General features: G+C 37.7%; 2 protein-coding genes across 4 annotated transcripts; one reads left to right on the top strand and one right to left on the bottom strand.

Moving 5' to 3' along the window:
* Positions 1-1,178: 1,178 nt before the first annotated feature.
* On the top strand, positions 1,179-10,398 carry apobec2a (apolipoprotein B mRNA editing enzyme, catalytic polypeptide-like 2a). The gene is given in 4 exon segments (XM_058760588.1): positions 1,179-1,467; positions 6,320-6,379; positions 6,381-6,847; positions 9,935-10,398. Coding segments are annotated over 3 exon segments (786 nt in total). The 5' UTR covers positions 1,179-1,207; the 3' UTR covers position 6,847; positions 9,935-10,398.
* Positions 10,399-10,540: 142 nt separating this feature from the next.
* On the bottom strand, positions 10,541-14,658 carry pth4 (parathyroid hormone 4). 3 transcript variants are annotated; one of them, XM_058760587.1, is made up of 3 exons: positions 13,297-14,658; positions 13,070-13,184; positions 10,541-11,829 (listed from the first exon to the last, which is right to left on the bottom strand). In XM_058760587.1, exons 2-3 carry the CDS (start codon positions 13,156-13,158, stop codon positions 11,592-11,594), a joined length of 327 nt encoding a protein of 108 aa, XP_058616570.1. In that variant the 5' UTR covers positions 13,159-13,184; positions 13,297-14,658; the 3' UTR covers positions 10,541-11,591. The 3 variants fall into 3 exon arrangements, with proteins under 3 accessions (XP_058616570.1, XP_058616569.1, XP_058616568.1); XM_058760586.1 differs by having other exon boundaries at positions 13,070-14,658; XM_058760585.1 differs by having other exon boundaries at positions 11,688-13,184.
* Between the last annotated feature and the right edge of the window lie 60 nt (positions 14,659-14,718).

Below are 14,718 nucleotides of genomic sequence, written 5' to 3' on the forward strand. Positions count from 1 at the left end.
GTTAAACATCCTAATTCCCTTCCTTTTTTTAAATTGAAATGTGTTATATATTGATGCATGTTACAGAAAACAACTAGTTTTTCCTTTAAACATCAAAAATTGTGAACGCATTTTCTTCAGACTGAAATATATGGAGGGCAAAATATGTTTTTGTAAATATATGTGACAATGCAGCACAAAAGCAGTCTTAAGTCGCTGGGGTATATTTGTAGCAATAGCCAAAAATACATTGTATGGGTCAAAATTATTGATTTTTCTTTTATGCCAAAAATCATTAGGATATTAAGTAAAGATCATGTTGCATGAAGATATTTTGTAAATACCGTAAATATATCAAAACTTAATTTTTGATTAGTAATATGCATTGCTAAGAACTTCATTTGGACAACTTTAAAGGTGATTTTCTCAATATTTAGATTTTTTTGCACCCTCAGATTCCAGATTTTCAAATAGTTGTATCTCAGACAAATATTGTCCAACAAACCATACATCAATGGAAAGCTGATTTATTCAGATTTCAGATGATGCATAAATCTCAATTTCAAAAAATTGACACTTAAGACTGGTTTTGTGCTCCAGGGTCACATACACACATACACACACACACACACACACACACACACACACATATATATATATATATATATATATACACAAAAAATGGCCAGACCATATATTGGTAGAAAATATCATGTATATTTATTTTGCAACATATTTTTGCCCATTTATTGTATATTTGAAAACCTTTTTTTTTTCCACCATAAAAGAATATCTTTACTTCTTGTATATTAAGACTTATTTTCCATGTGTTAAAGTAATAGTGCAGTTATGAAAACTCTTAAGTCTGGGGGTGATGTAGGGATGAAGACGTGAGACAAATGAAAACTCTCTTCTGTTTGAGCTTCTTCGTCGTCTGGAGTCCAGCTCTGGAAGTTCAGGAGGTGCATCATGGGATGCTTTTCACACGAAGCCTTTACCTTTGCACACACAAATATTTTTTGACATGAGAAAGAAGCGTCTAAATGGTTGCCTTGCAGTGCATGTAGGATATATGTCCTGTGTAAGCTCTCATTTATCTATCATCTCTATGGCCAGGAGGTCTTTTAATAGAACAGACCGACAGCTGCACACACACACACACACTCCAGTGCTGTTATAAATACTGAGGTGTGTGCGTGTGTGTGTGTGTGTGTGTTCAGTTCCAGAGATGGCCGACAGAAAGAGCAGCAGCAGCGGAGGGGTCAGCTCTCGTCTGACCGTCAGGAGGAAAGAGAAAGCAGAAAATGAGGCCAAGAAAGAGGAGAAAACCCCTAAAGAAGGAGAGAATGCCGAGGTGAACGGGACAAGTGTCCCGGCGGAGAACGGAGAGGCTGCGGCCGGAAACGGAGCCACGGCGAACGGAGAGAACGCAGAGAACGCAGACAAACCGGAGCCCATGGAGCTGCCGCCGTTTGAGATCATCACCGGGTGAGTCTGAAAAAATCCTTACAAATCAGCTTCTAGAAGCTAAAGCGGAACCTTCTCATCATTTACAGTACTTTCCAAACCTGTGCGCTTTTCCTTCTTCTGCGGAACACAAGAGATGTTTGGTAAACTGTACGACCTTCTGAAAAACATCATAAAAGTACCATAAAAGTAGTCAATATCACTTGTGCATCATAAATAATAAAACAGCTTTGTCTGAGGAACAGACCTAACTCATGAGTTATACTTTTGCACTCAAACATGCTGAATCACAATCGGTCATGTGACACGCGAGAGCCAATGGTGCTTGGGATCAATGACGACTTCTAGCGGAAAAAATGTATTATTAAAAACAAAAACAAATCATGAGATTTAAGGGAATAAAACCATAATTGTGAGTCTGTTCCACACACAAAAACATAAATGTTCTTCATTGGCATCAGTGGTTGCATGAAGGATCTTTAACATCTATTGAACCTTTCCATTGGACAAAAGGCTCTTTATAGTGGAAAAAGTGTTTTTTGGTGTGTAAATGATGACGGATGTTTAATTTTTTAAGGAAATTAAGCCTGATAATCATCTTCTGGAGAAATGCAGACTTCTGAAAGTGTGTTTTCACAGTGATTCCACTGAAGAGCTGCTTTTGGTTCCCCAAAGAACCTTTAAACAAACCATTTTAGCTCCTTTTTCTACTGTAAAGAACGTTTTGAGCAATGGAAAGTTCCATGGATGTTCTTCATGGAACCACTGATGCCAAAAACCTTTATTTTTAAGAGCGTATAGCGTGTTTCTCCATGGGTGTATCTGTGAATCTATTGGGGAATGTGTGAACGTTCAGGCTGGACGCAGATCAGTCCAACCCAACCCCCACTAAGGTCAGTCCTGACAGGCCGTGATGTGTCTCGCTGTGTGTCGTTTAAAGAACACGCTCTTAAAAATAACATCAGAACATCCATATGCTGCTTTAAAGAACCTGAAACATCAAGAACGTTGTTAGTGTCCAGAAGAACCAACTTGAAAACACTGTAAAAAAAAAAAATCATAAAATTTACGATAAAAAAACAGCAGCTGTGCTTGCCAGAATTTCACTGTAAAAAAAATACGGTAGCAACATTTTAGGTTTTACCGTTTTAACTTAAATTTATATTTAAATACCGTAATTTCATTAACTGATATAATACTAATATACCAACCTACTGAAGTACTGAAATCTGTTTTGTACCTTTGTAATGCACTGATAACCACCAGGTGTTGATGAGAAAGTCACATTATGAACCAAAGCCCATCACAAGCAGCTTTTAAATGCTAATATATATAATTATAGAAGGTGCACAGCGTCATTCACACAAACACTGAACACTATCATGGTAGCACACATGAAAATGAAATAATGCAATAAACTTTAACTTAACAATATAAGATGTAACATTCAACCCTAATATACAAAACTGAGAAGAAAAAAACTAAGAAGAAACATAATTATTTCCAAACTGACGTTTATAAATCCAAACGCTCCTGATAAGCCATCGCCGATGAGTTTGATACTGTCAGCACATTAAAGCTGTGAATTGTTGTGGATCATCTCATAGCAGGTGCTTGGCACAATTGAATCAGGTGCATCTGGCAGCAAACGCACACAATGCCTCCAAACCATGGGTTCTGTATATGGGTCAGAGACCAAGAATAAAGTTCTGCCCCCGCCGAGGGTATTTATAACCCTAACAGCTCTTCCATCTGTCAGCCGGTGAAGGAGCTGTTAAAAACAGCCACAGAAACCCCCTCAGAGACTAGGGCCGGGTATTGAGACAAATTCCTCGACTCAATTAGTTTGTGATTCGATTCAATTTGATTCAGTATATTGATTCATTTGGTTATATAGGTAATCAGGTGCATGTCAATCTCTCTCAACTAATGCTGTAAACCTATACAATTAAACCTGTTGGTTGGTACATTAACTGATTCATAAACAAACATTTAAATTGCACATAAGGCAGTTTTTATAATAAAAATTATTATTATAATTATTATATGTTAAAAATGTATTATAATAAGTTTTTAATGTTATAATTATGTTTTTAATCCAGTTTGTTGTTGAAATATAAATAATTAAACAGTGGATGTCATAACTTCTCTTCATAATGGATTTCTTAAAACATATTGTTGCTAATTTAGTAAGTAAATATATGTATATAGTGCATATATTTATCAAAATGCTCTTCTCTAGAGTTATTTTTCTGGCTGACTATCGAGTTTTTGGACACTGAATTTACTTCCTGAGGTAAATGTGATATTATATGAAATTGTTTACAAGCTGTTTATTTCTGCGGTTGACATGATTTATTTCGGTGCCTTCTGATGTTCATTCATGTTTATTTCGTCCTGTAACTGGTATTAAAGTGGTAGAGATTATTGTTTACTCGCGCTGCCGCTTGAACTGACGCGCCACAGCGGCATTTGTTTCGTAATTAAAGTGACAGAATTAGAACATTAAGATTTTGTTTCTTACCAAACGTAATAAAGCAAAAGGATTATTGTATTATTGTATTATTATAATCTTACATTAAGTTTTTGTTCACTTATCAACTGGGTCATTCATGTCACGTCACGTGTCAAACGAACGAAAGACTCGGGAGGTAATCATTTATATTCCTTATAAACTATCTATGGCTGCATTGTAATCATTCCTAATTTGGAATATGGTCAGTATTGTATAGATGGACATGTTCAAAGAATTTGGCTGTTTAAAATACAATATTTAACGGCACATAAATAAATGAAAAGACCTGAATAGTTCGTTCAATAGATTAGCTAATTTTGATGAATAAAATTGAAGGAGAAAGTCAGCCAACAAGTCTGTCGGACAAGTCCCCCCCAATAATTAAAAACTTTTCCACCTGGCCTGCTCAGCGGTCTAACAGCGCTCATCAGTGTCAAAATAATTGAGATGGCCAATCAAATCAAAGTAGGCAGACTTTACGTTTCACAGAAGCAGTGCTTGAATTTCAACATAAATCGTAAATTTAACGTTGAAAGAGAGCGAGGTAAGATGGAAGTTGCAAATCATTTAAAATTAACAGCTGATTGGTTCTCTCCTGTATCTGTAGCCAATGAGCTCTCTGCTCAGCATTCAAATACTTGGCTAAGTGTTTGCTGTAGCAGTAGCAGCGCAGTTCAGAAACCTTCCACCTTCCCCAGGTCCACCTGTATAGATCTGCTATGGGGGTTATTCATATATGTTATATGTGCAGAAGCAGTATTTCTTACATGCTCACAGCAGCATGTTGTGATGTATTGGCAGTAGCAGCAGCAGCAAAACAGATCTACTCCGCCAAGACCAAATACATTAACATTGTCATGTATATTACCATGCCAATCACTCAGAGAGTTGTCATGACAGAAATGTGTTTACGCGCTGACAGCACGTTTCTAAATGTTTCTGCATATATATATATATATATATATATATATATATATATATATATACATATTAGGGGTGGAACAGCACACAGGTGTCACGGTTCGGTACGTACCTCGGTTCGGGGGTCACGGTTCGATACGATTTCGGTACAACAGGAAAAAAAAAAAAACTACAATACTCGGTTTCTTTTCATTTATTTTGAACAGACAGTAGTGCAAATTACAATTTTTCCACCCAGATGTGAAAATACTAAATATTATTACATTGTTATATATATAAAATCTGTTTTGTTCTCATTGTGAGTGTAGTGTATAAAAGCGAGACCTTTATATAGTGATGCATTATTAATAAGACAATAAGTGTTTAAAGTTGATTCTGCTGGTATAAGTGATCACGCCGGAGCGCGCACATACACACACACACACACCAGTTCCAGCATTGCTAACTTGACAGCACAGTTGGTACTTTATCAAAATAAAATACAGTGAACCAAACATCAGCGCGCGCGCCTCTGTGTCACTGTTGGAACGTGTCTGAAGTACAAAGCCTATCATTTACATAATAAATAGTAGTTTAGCATTCAGATACGTTACATCGCAAATATGGAAATATTATAGAATATTTGGATTTGTGCCGAATGAGAGAGGTAGGATACACAAGTACAAAGCCCCATTTCGCGAGATGGTCCTCACTGCAGAACACAATATCCAGGGGGTGTGGTTGGATCTAGATCCAACTCCTCCCACCTTACATTTACCTAAACCTACCTGTCTCCACCCCTAAACCTACCAATCTCCACCCCCTGGATGTGGATCCAACCCCGCCCCCTGGATCTTTTGTTCTGCAGTGAGGGGCTACTGCATTTCGCAAACAGTTGAGTGCGCAAGCCTTTAAAGTATACTCCCTTGTCAGTGTATGTGAGAGATGTGTTCAGAATCAGCACATGGTCACTGTCTGGGGGCTTTGTTTTCAAGTGCGCAACTCATGGCATTTGCTGTTCTGCCTGTATTCGCTGTTAAGGCCTCATGCACCGAACCGAGATGTCCGTACCGTGACGGTTCGGTATGAATACATGTAGCGTTCCACCCCATATATATATATATATATATATATGTGTGTGTGTGTGTGTGTGTGTGTGTGTGTGTGTGTGTGTGTGTGTGTGTGACCCTGGATCACAAAACCAGTCATAAGGGTCAATTTTTGGAAATTGAGATTTATACATCATCTGAAATGTGAATAAATCAGCTTTCCATTGATGTATGGTTTGTTAGGATAAGACAATATTTGGCCGAGATACAACTGCTGGGAAATATTACAGGTAGAATTCCTTCTAAATACTTTTATGTGTTTTCAAGAATGAAAATGCCTTGTAATATGAGGAGGCTCCAGTAGAGGGCGCCAGGCAAGTCTTGAAGTCACCTCCTCATGTGTCCACAGGGATCGCATGGACCCGTTTTTCTACAAGTTCCAGTTCAAGAATGTGGAGTACTCCTCCGCCGAACAAAACCTTCTTGTGTTACCTGGTGGACCAGGGGCCCGGAGCCAACGGGCTCCTCAGGGGCTTCATCGAAGACGAGCACGTGAGTGGCCACGCCGAGGAGGCCTTCTTCCAGCAGATCCTGCCCGACTACGACCCCGCCCTCAAATACACCATCACCTGGTACATGTCGTCCAGCCCGTGTGCCGCCTGCGCCGCAAAGCTGGCTGAGATCCTGAAGGCCAGGAAGAGCGTGCGTCTGTCCATCTTCTCCGCGCGGCTCTTCGAGTGGGAGGAGCCTGAGATCCAGGCGGGGCTAAAGGCGCTAGCGGCTGCCGGCTGCAAACTGCGCATGATGAAGCCGCTGGATTTCACCTACACCTGGGACACGTTCGTGGAGAACGACGAGCAGACGTTCACGCTGTGGGAGGACTGCCAGGAGAACTATGAGTACTACCAAGACAAACTGGCCGACATCCTGCAGTGATGTAAGAAACCATCTTTAATGAACACTTACACAAACATACAAATATTGAGATTGAAACAGGGATATTATAGTTCACGCTAAAACTATTTAAAAAAAAATGTTGTTACTTAAAGGGATAGTTCACCCAAAAATTTTTATCCTGTCATTAATTACTCACCCTTGTGTCATTCCAAACCCATAAGACCTTCATTCGTCTTCATAACACAAATTAAGATATTTTTGATTAAATCCGAGAGCTCTCTGACCCTCCCATAGACAGCATGGATATTACCACGATCAAGGCCCAGAAACGTAGCAAGGAGATCGTTAAAATAATCCATGTGACATCAGGAGTTCAACCATAATTTTACAAAGCTATGAGAATACTTTTTGTGCACAAAGAAAACAAAAATAACGACTTTATTGAACAATTCGTCCATTTTGGAGAGTATCCACTGAATTTGAACAATGTATGCAACGTATGTACGCAGATACAATTTTTATGTTCAGATCAAAGCGTAAACATCGTAAACAGCGTATCCGCGTATGGTGCTTCTGACACAGAACAGCATACGCTGTTTACGTTGGTTACGCTTTGATCTGAACGTAAAAATTGTATCCGCTTACATACATTGCATACATTGTTTATGTTTGTGATACTCTCCAAAGTGGCGAAGACGAATTGTTGAATAAAGTAATTATTTTTGTTTTCTTTGCACACATAAACTATTCTCGTAGCTTCGTAAAATTAGGGTTGAACCACTGATGTCCCATGTATTATTTTAACGATCTCCTTGCTACGTTTCTGAGCCTTGATCATGTTAGTATCTTGCTGTCTATGGGAGGGTCCAATGCATCAAAAACATCTTAATTTGTGTTCCGAAGATGAACGAAGGTCTTACGGGTTTGAAACGACATGAGGGTGAGTAATTAAGGACAGAATTAGCATTTTTGACTGAACTATCCCTTTGAAGGGGTCATATGACATTGCTAAAAATAACATCATTTTCTGTATTTGGTGTAATGCAATACAAAGTTCTGCCATGAAACTCTAGATGGCGCAGTCCGATAGATCTAACTCAATATGACATAATGACATCATTATCACGTAACAGCTGATTGGTTCTCTCCTGTATCGGTAGCCAATGAGCTCTCTGCTCAACATTCAGATACTTGGCTAAGGGTTTGCTGCAGCAGCAGCAGCGCATTTCAGAAACCCTGCACCTTCCCCAGCTCCACCTGTATAGATCTGCTATGGGGGTAATTCATATATGTTATATGTGCAGCAGCAGTATTTCTTAAATGCTCACAGCAGCATGTTGTGATGTATTGGCAGTAGCAGCAGCAGCAGCAGCAAAGCAGATCTACTCCGCCAAGACCAAATAACATTAAAGGCCCTGCCTGAAACGCGTTGATTTTTACAAAGCTCATCGTTCTGAAAAGCGTGGTGTGCTCTGATTGGCCAGCTATCCAGTGCATTGTGATTGGCCGAATGCCTCAAGCATGTGATGGAAATGTTATGCCCCTTACCATATTTGGAAACACACAGCGTCTCCACAACAACAATACTACAGCGAGAATAAAAGTTCTGCCTTCTTTTTTTGCGTAAACATTTGGGCGTTGTTATGCAAATCTTCCCACACCATGACGTAGACATGTGGGGCGTGGTTGAATGAGGCGTTTTAGGAAGGCGTGAACGAGTCTTAACTTTTATAAAGAATATCTCTTTGGGTTTGAGACATTAGTCTTTGCAACTTTACGGATCTTATCTATGCACAAACAGCTTGTAACACTCCAAAGAGAAAGGAAAACTTGAAATTGCATCATAATACCCCTTTAACATAAACGTTTACTGAAAAAAATAAGTTTGTTTTTTTAATATTATTAAGTTATTTCAGCTAGTTGCCAAGGCAACATTTCTCATTTTCGTTTTGTTTACCTTGGTGTAAAATTACTTGAAAAACTATATACATATTTTAAAAAGACAAATATAAATGACAAAAACACACAACAAATATACTAAAGCTTCAACTATAATTAAAATGAAAATGAAAAATAAAAATGTTTATAAAAATACTAAAATATAACTGTAGTAAAATACAACATTTATACTATTTATCGTAAAGAAATATACTCACTTAACTGTTTGATTTGAAATACTCATAGCAGGCTGAAATTTTATTGACCATCGTTAACACACACAAAGAGACAAACCAGCACTTGGCGTTAGCATGTGGCTAAGCTAAAATTTTACACTCATCATGCACAGAAAAACAACACAAAATTACAGTTTAAATGCTATATATTTTTTGGTTTTATGAGAGACTAAACATTAGCATGCTAACTAGTCAATAAGTACAAAAATGTGCAGCACATACAAATATTGAGATTACAGCAGTTACAGTTAACTAAAACCATAAAAATTATTATAAATAAACATTAACTGACATTCAATTTAAAAAACAATTTATTTCAACTAGTTTCCAGAGCAACATGTCTCATTTTTATTTATTTTTCACTAAAGTTTTAACTAAACAAAACCTAATAAAAAAACTCAAAATATTAATAAAACTATAGTAGTATTTAAATTATTCTAAATAATACTGCATGCTTGAATATTTATTTATCAGTAATTAATAAAAATATACTTACTTGGCTCAGTCTGCTGTTTTCACAACAAACACACAACATTCCCCTAACATTCCCTTTGGTTATTTTTTGGGGGAACCAAATAAGAACGTTCCAGGAACCAAAAATTGTTAGCTGGGTTGCAACTAGTTTTTCAAAACTAGTTGCAATGCATTCTGGGAATGTCTTGTTTTGTTAGGGAAATGTTACCATAATTTTGCCGGATAGTAGAGAGTAGCTTTGTTCAGAATAGCATGTTACCATATTACTGTTTGTGTAAATGTCAGGAGCTCTGAAACGATCTAGACGGCTATCAAAGTTTGAAGTCAGCTGTTTGTGTGTCTGTCTCAGAATATCTTGTATCATTTGATGACTCAGGTCTTCTCTCACTTAATCTTCTAGGTCAAGATGTTCAGAGGGGATTTCTGAGTGTGCAAACCTATTTTTGTCAATTAATGTGACTGTTTTTGATCTTTTGCAGGATAAAGAAGCGATAGCTGATGAACATTTGTCCAAAAGTGAAGAGAATGTGTGTGTTTGTGTGAACGAGAGAGAAATGCGTGCCAAAACGTTTAAATACATTTTTTAGATTCATTTAGTACTTTCATGTTTTCTGTATTTCTGTGAAGTAAAGAGGATTTATACTTTTAATAATTAGTTTTATGTTTGAATGTGGTTTCTCTTTAAGTGTGACACGTTTCATATTTCGTACAGTTTTATATTCTGAACTTCAGCTTCACTTTATTTATCATTTTATATTCACCCCGGTCAGGGTGCAAATTCATACTGAGCACTGTGAAATATGATTTTGAATTAAACTGAAAATAATGTTGTAGCTGTATATGAAATAGTTGGAAATATTGTGCAAGCAATAAATAAATAAAAATATTATACGGGGAACCACTTTCACTATTTTGGAAAACGAATAAAACTGTATTGTTTTGGTGTGCTGTGCTTTGTTTTATGCGTTTCATCCGAAATGAGACAGCGGTTTACTTAAAAGCATCTTTAATCACACACACATATAATAAATCAAAAATACGATTGGTTTATAGTCGTCCATATAAATAAATATAATAGCAAGAATGATTTACTAGATATTTGAAACCTGTCCAAACCAAGACATCCGATAAATAAATCCACACCAGGAATTTTTCCACACAAAAAAAGTACCATAGTATTAACTATGTTTTTGCACATGTGTAAGTAAATACAGTAATAAAGTACATTGTGAAAACCATATGTGATACTATGTGGTGTATTTCAAAGTACCATGGTGTCTAGCACACTAAACCGATTTTATATGTCTTAAATATAAACTTTTAAAGACTTACAGGCAGATTTACACAGCACGGGAATGCAGGTGACCAGTTCTGCTTCTGCGCAGATGGAGAAACTACATCGCTTACGTTATAATCAATACGTCTATCTTTACAAAACTAGCGTGTTTCGTCTATAATACAGTTTCGTTGATCATAATGACATCAATATAGTTTTGCTGGGTAACGCTGATTGTACACGTACATCACAGAGACGTCTATTTGACGTCTGCATTTACATCAGCAAGACGTATTTTTTAGAGTGTTTGCTCATCTGTAATACATCTATAGGACATTTCCTATCAGATGTCAAATAGACTTGTGTTAGATGTCTTTAAGATGTTTATGATTTAGAATGTATGTAAAACTAGCACATGTACATCACAGAGATGTCTATTTGACGTCTGCATTTACATCTGCAAGACGTATATTTTAGCATATTTGCTCATCTGCAATACGTCTATTGGACGCTTCGTATCAGATGTCAAATAGACGTATATTAGATGTCTTTAAGATGTTTATGATTTAGAATGTATGTAAAACTGACATCTTACAGACGTCTGTCAGACGTTTGTAGACAGCAGATGCTTTCCAGATCAAGAGATCTTTAACAGACATCTTACAGACATACATGTGCTATCTTATAATCAATACACCTGTCTTTAGAAAACTAGCGTGTTTTGTCTATAATGCAATTTCGTTGATCATAATGACAGCGATCTAGTTTTGTTGGGTATCGTTGCGCCTCATTATAGATGGGGTCAGACAGTCCTTGGTGATTTTTCAGCGGACATCAGATGGGATGTATTTGGGACGATGTTATTTCTCTCCGTCTCCGGTAAGGTGAGGTCGGTACATGTCGCTCAGCAGCGTCTCCAGTGCTCTCTTGTGGTCTTTCCCAGGCTGAGAGCGCCACCTGCTGTCGTCAGTGCTCAGTGTGCGCGTCTGCGCGGTGTGAAGCCCCTCGATCGCGCTGGACAGCCAGATCAACCGCTTCAGACTCTGGATGGAGCGGCCGCGATCATGCATCAGCTGATGCTCTGTGACTGCCCGTCTGCTGCAGAGCAATAATTACAGGAAAACTGCATGAGACAAGTGGATAGATAGATAGATAGATAGATAGATAGATAAGTTAAGTTAAGTCGTGACGTATTGTCAAGTATGGTGACCCATACTCGAAATTGGTGCTCTGCATTTAACCCATCCAAGTGCACACACACAGCAGTGAGTAGTGAACAAATGCATGAGAATTGAACCTGCAACCTTCAGGTTACAAGCCCAACTCCCTAACCATTAGGCCACGACTACCCCTAGATAGATTTCAATACTTCAAGATAGATAGATAGATAGATAGATAGATAGATAGATAGATAGATAGATAGAAACAGACAGAGAGACAGATAGATAGATAGATAGATAGATAGATAGATAGATAGATAGATAGATAGATAGATAGATAGAAACAGACAGAGAGACAGATAGATAGATAGATAGATAGATAGATAGATAGATAGAAACAGACAGAGAGACAGATAGATAGATAGATAGATAGATAGATAGATAGATAGATAGAAACAGACAGATAGATAGATAGATAGATAGATAGATAGATAGATAGATAGAAACAGACAGACAGATAGATAGAGACAGACAGACAGAGAGACAGATAGATAGATAGATAGATAGATAGATAGATAGATAGATAGATAGATAGATAGATAGATAGATAGAAACAGACAGACAGACAGATAGAGACAGACAGATAGATAGATAGATAGATAGATAGATAGATAGATAGATAGATAGATAGATAGATAGATAGATAGATAGATAGAAACAGACAGACAGACAGACAGACAGACAGATAGATAGATAGATAGATAGATAGATAGATAGATAGATAGACAGATAGATAGATAGATAGATAGATAGATAGATAGACAGATAGACAGATAGAAACAGACAGACAGACAGATAGAGACAGACAGATAGATAGATAGATAGATAGATAGATAGATAGATAGATAGATAGATAGATAGATAGAAACAGACAGACAGACAGATAGACAGACAGACAGACAGATAGATAGATAGATAGACAGATAGATAGATAGACAGATAGACAGATAGAGACAGACAGACAGATAGAGACAGACAGATAGATAGACAGATAGATAGATAGACAGATAGATAGATAGATAGATAGATAGATAGATAGATAGATAGATAGAAACAGACAGACAGACAGATAGACAGACAGACAGATAGACAGACAGACAGATAGATAGATAGAGAACCTCTCGTTCTCCTGACACTGCACGGCTGCGACCACCATCAGTATCATGAGAGCGGCGCGCTGCTGAGATCTCTGCGTCTTCAACATCATCTGCAAGAACACTGAAACGCCTCGAGCTGAAGAGCAAAAGCAGGAACTCAGACCTTCATCAGAACAAAACTTCACACACAAATCCGTCAGTTCATGAAACTACTAACTTCCTCCAGTCGGAGGAGCAGCAGTACTCACGTGTCGACTCTCTCTCGTCTGCTCTCCTGCAGATGATTGACCGACAGACGGTCAGGTCTCAGGGTTTATATAGACCCCTGGCGTCCCCAACACAGGAAGTGACCTCACGCAGCCAGGTCTGAAGAACTTCCCCTCCTCCTCCTCGAGTCCCAATTATCATACACATATGCCTTAGTTGCTTCCACAAAATCATTTATAATGTATGCGTCACACTACTGATTAATCGTTGTTTTGTGTTTTGTTCCATTTCTCATTCACAGGTTGGTGTTCTCACTGAGCTCAAAGCCTGGGATTAAGATTTGATGTCTTTTGGCTTTCAGGTTCTCATCAGAAATGTGAATCTGCTGAGAAAGCCAGCAAGATGAGTGTTTTCTACTAAAAACAGGGGAAAAGATGAAGACAAGTCTCGGAATTGGAGAGGTTTGAGAGTTAAAAACTGACGCAGGATGGTTGTCGAAATGAAAAGTCCCAGTCGATAAAGCCGTTGGCGTTCATAACGAGCATTCTAGTTAAAATGCCTTTTCATTAGAACTTCAAAATGAAGCATCACCGCCGGCGTGTTTCCACGTCAGCAGCATCGCTAAAGACTCTCACAGCCCTAGCAACACGTCTCAGATGTGGTTTCTAATGGTGAGAAATGCGAGCGCTTGATGGGGACGTCGATGATGATGATTCCTGCAAAGTAAAACATCTCTGATTAGCAACCACCCAGATGACAACAAACCCACAAAACTACTCACATGGATAGTTCACCCAAAAATTATCCTTCTGTCATCATTTACACCATTTTCTTCCAAATCTCAATGACTTTCTTTCTTTTGTAGAACAGAAAAGATGATGTTTTGAAGAATATTTGTCTACAGTAGCCATAGCACGTTGAGGTCTAATTAATTTAACTTTATTAAAGTAATTAAATTAAAGTAGCACAATGTTCCAAGTCTTCTGAAGTCATACGATTGGTTTTTGTGAGGAACAACCCCAAATTTATGGTACAATGTTCCTTTTTAGTCCAAATGTAGCACCTCAAGATGCACTGTGTTGTCCCTTATGAAAATTAACCATGGTTTTATTACAAATAAAGCCCAAAAACCATGGTAACCACAAATAAACCATGATTTCACTAAACTAACCATAGTGTGACCATGTAGTTCAAACTGTATTGTAGTCAATACCCCAAATAAAACCTTTATTTTACTATAATTAAAACATGGTTAATTTTTGGCATTAATATTTTGTCGATCTCATAATCAATTTCAGTGCTTCAAACCCAAAAAAGAGAGTTGCTACAGCAAAATATCTCCATTAAGTTGAGCTATTTCTCCAAGAATAGCTTTCTTTTCTTTTTATTGAGGAAGATAGCCATTGACTGACTCACAACAGTCGTGTTTGATCACCATTCTACCAATAAACAACAACGCTGTG

This window comes from Onychostoma macrolepis, chromosome 22, assembly GCF_012432095.1.
Source record: "Onychostoma macrolepis isolate SWU-2019 chromosome 22, ASM1243209v1, whole genome shotgun sequence".
NCBI lineage: Eukaryota > Metazoa > Chordata > Actinopteri > Cypriniformes > Cyprinidae > Onychostoma > Onychostoma macrolepis.

What these genes read in the sequence shown, in the direction of transcription:
- pth4 (XM_058760585.1), bottom strand. Translation starts at nt 13,158, where the DNA reads ATGATGTTGAAGACGCAGAGATCTCAGCAGCGCGCCGCTCTCATGATA.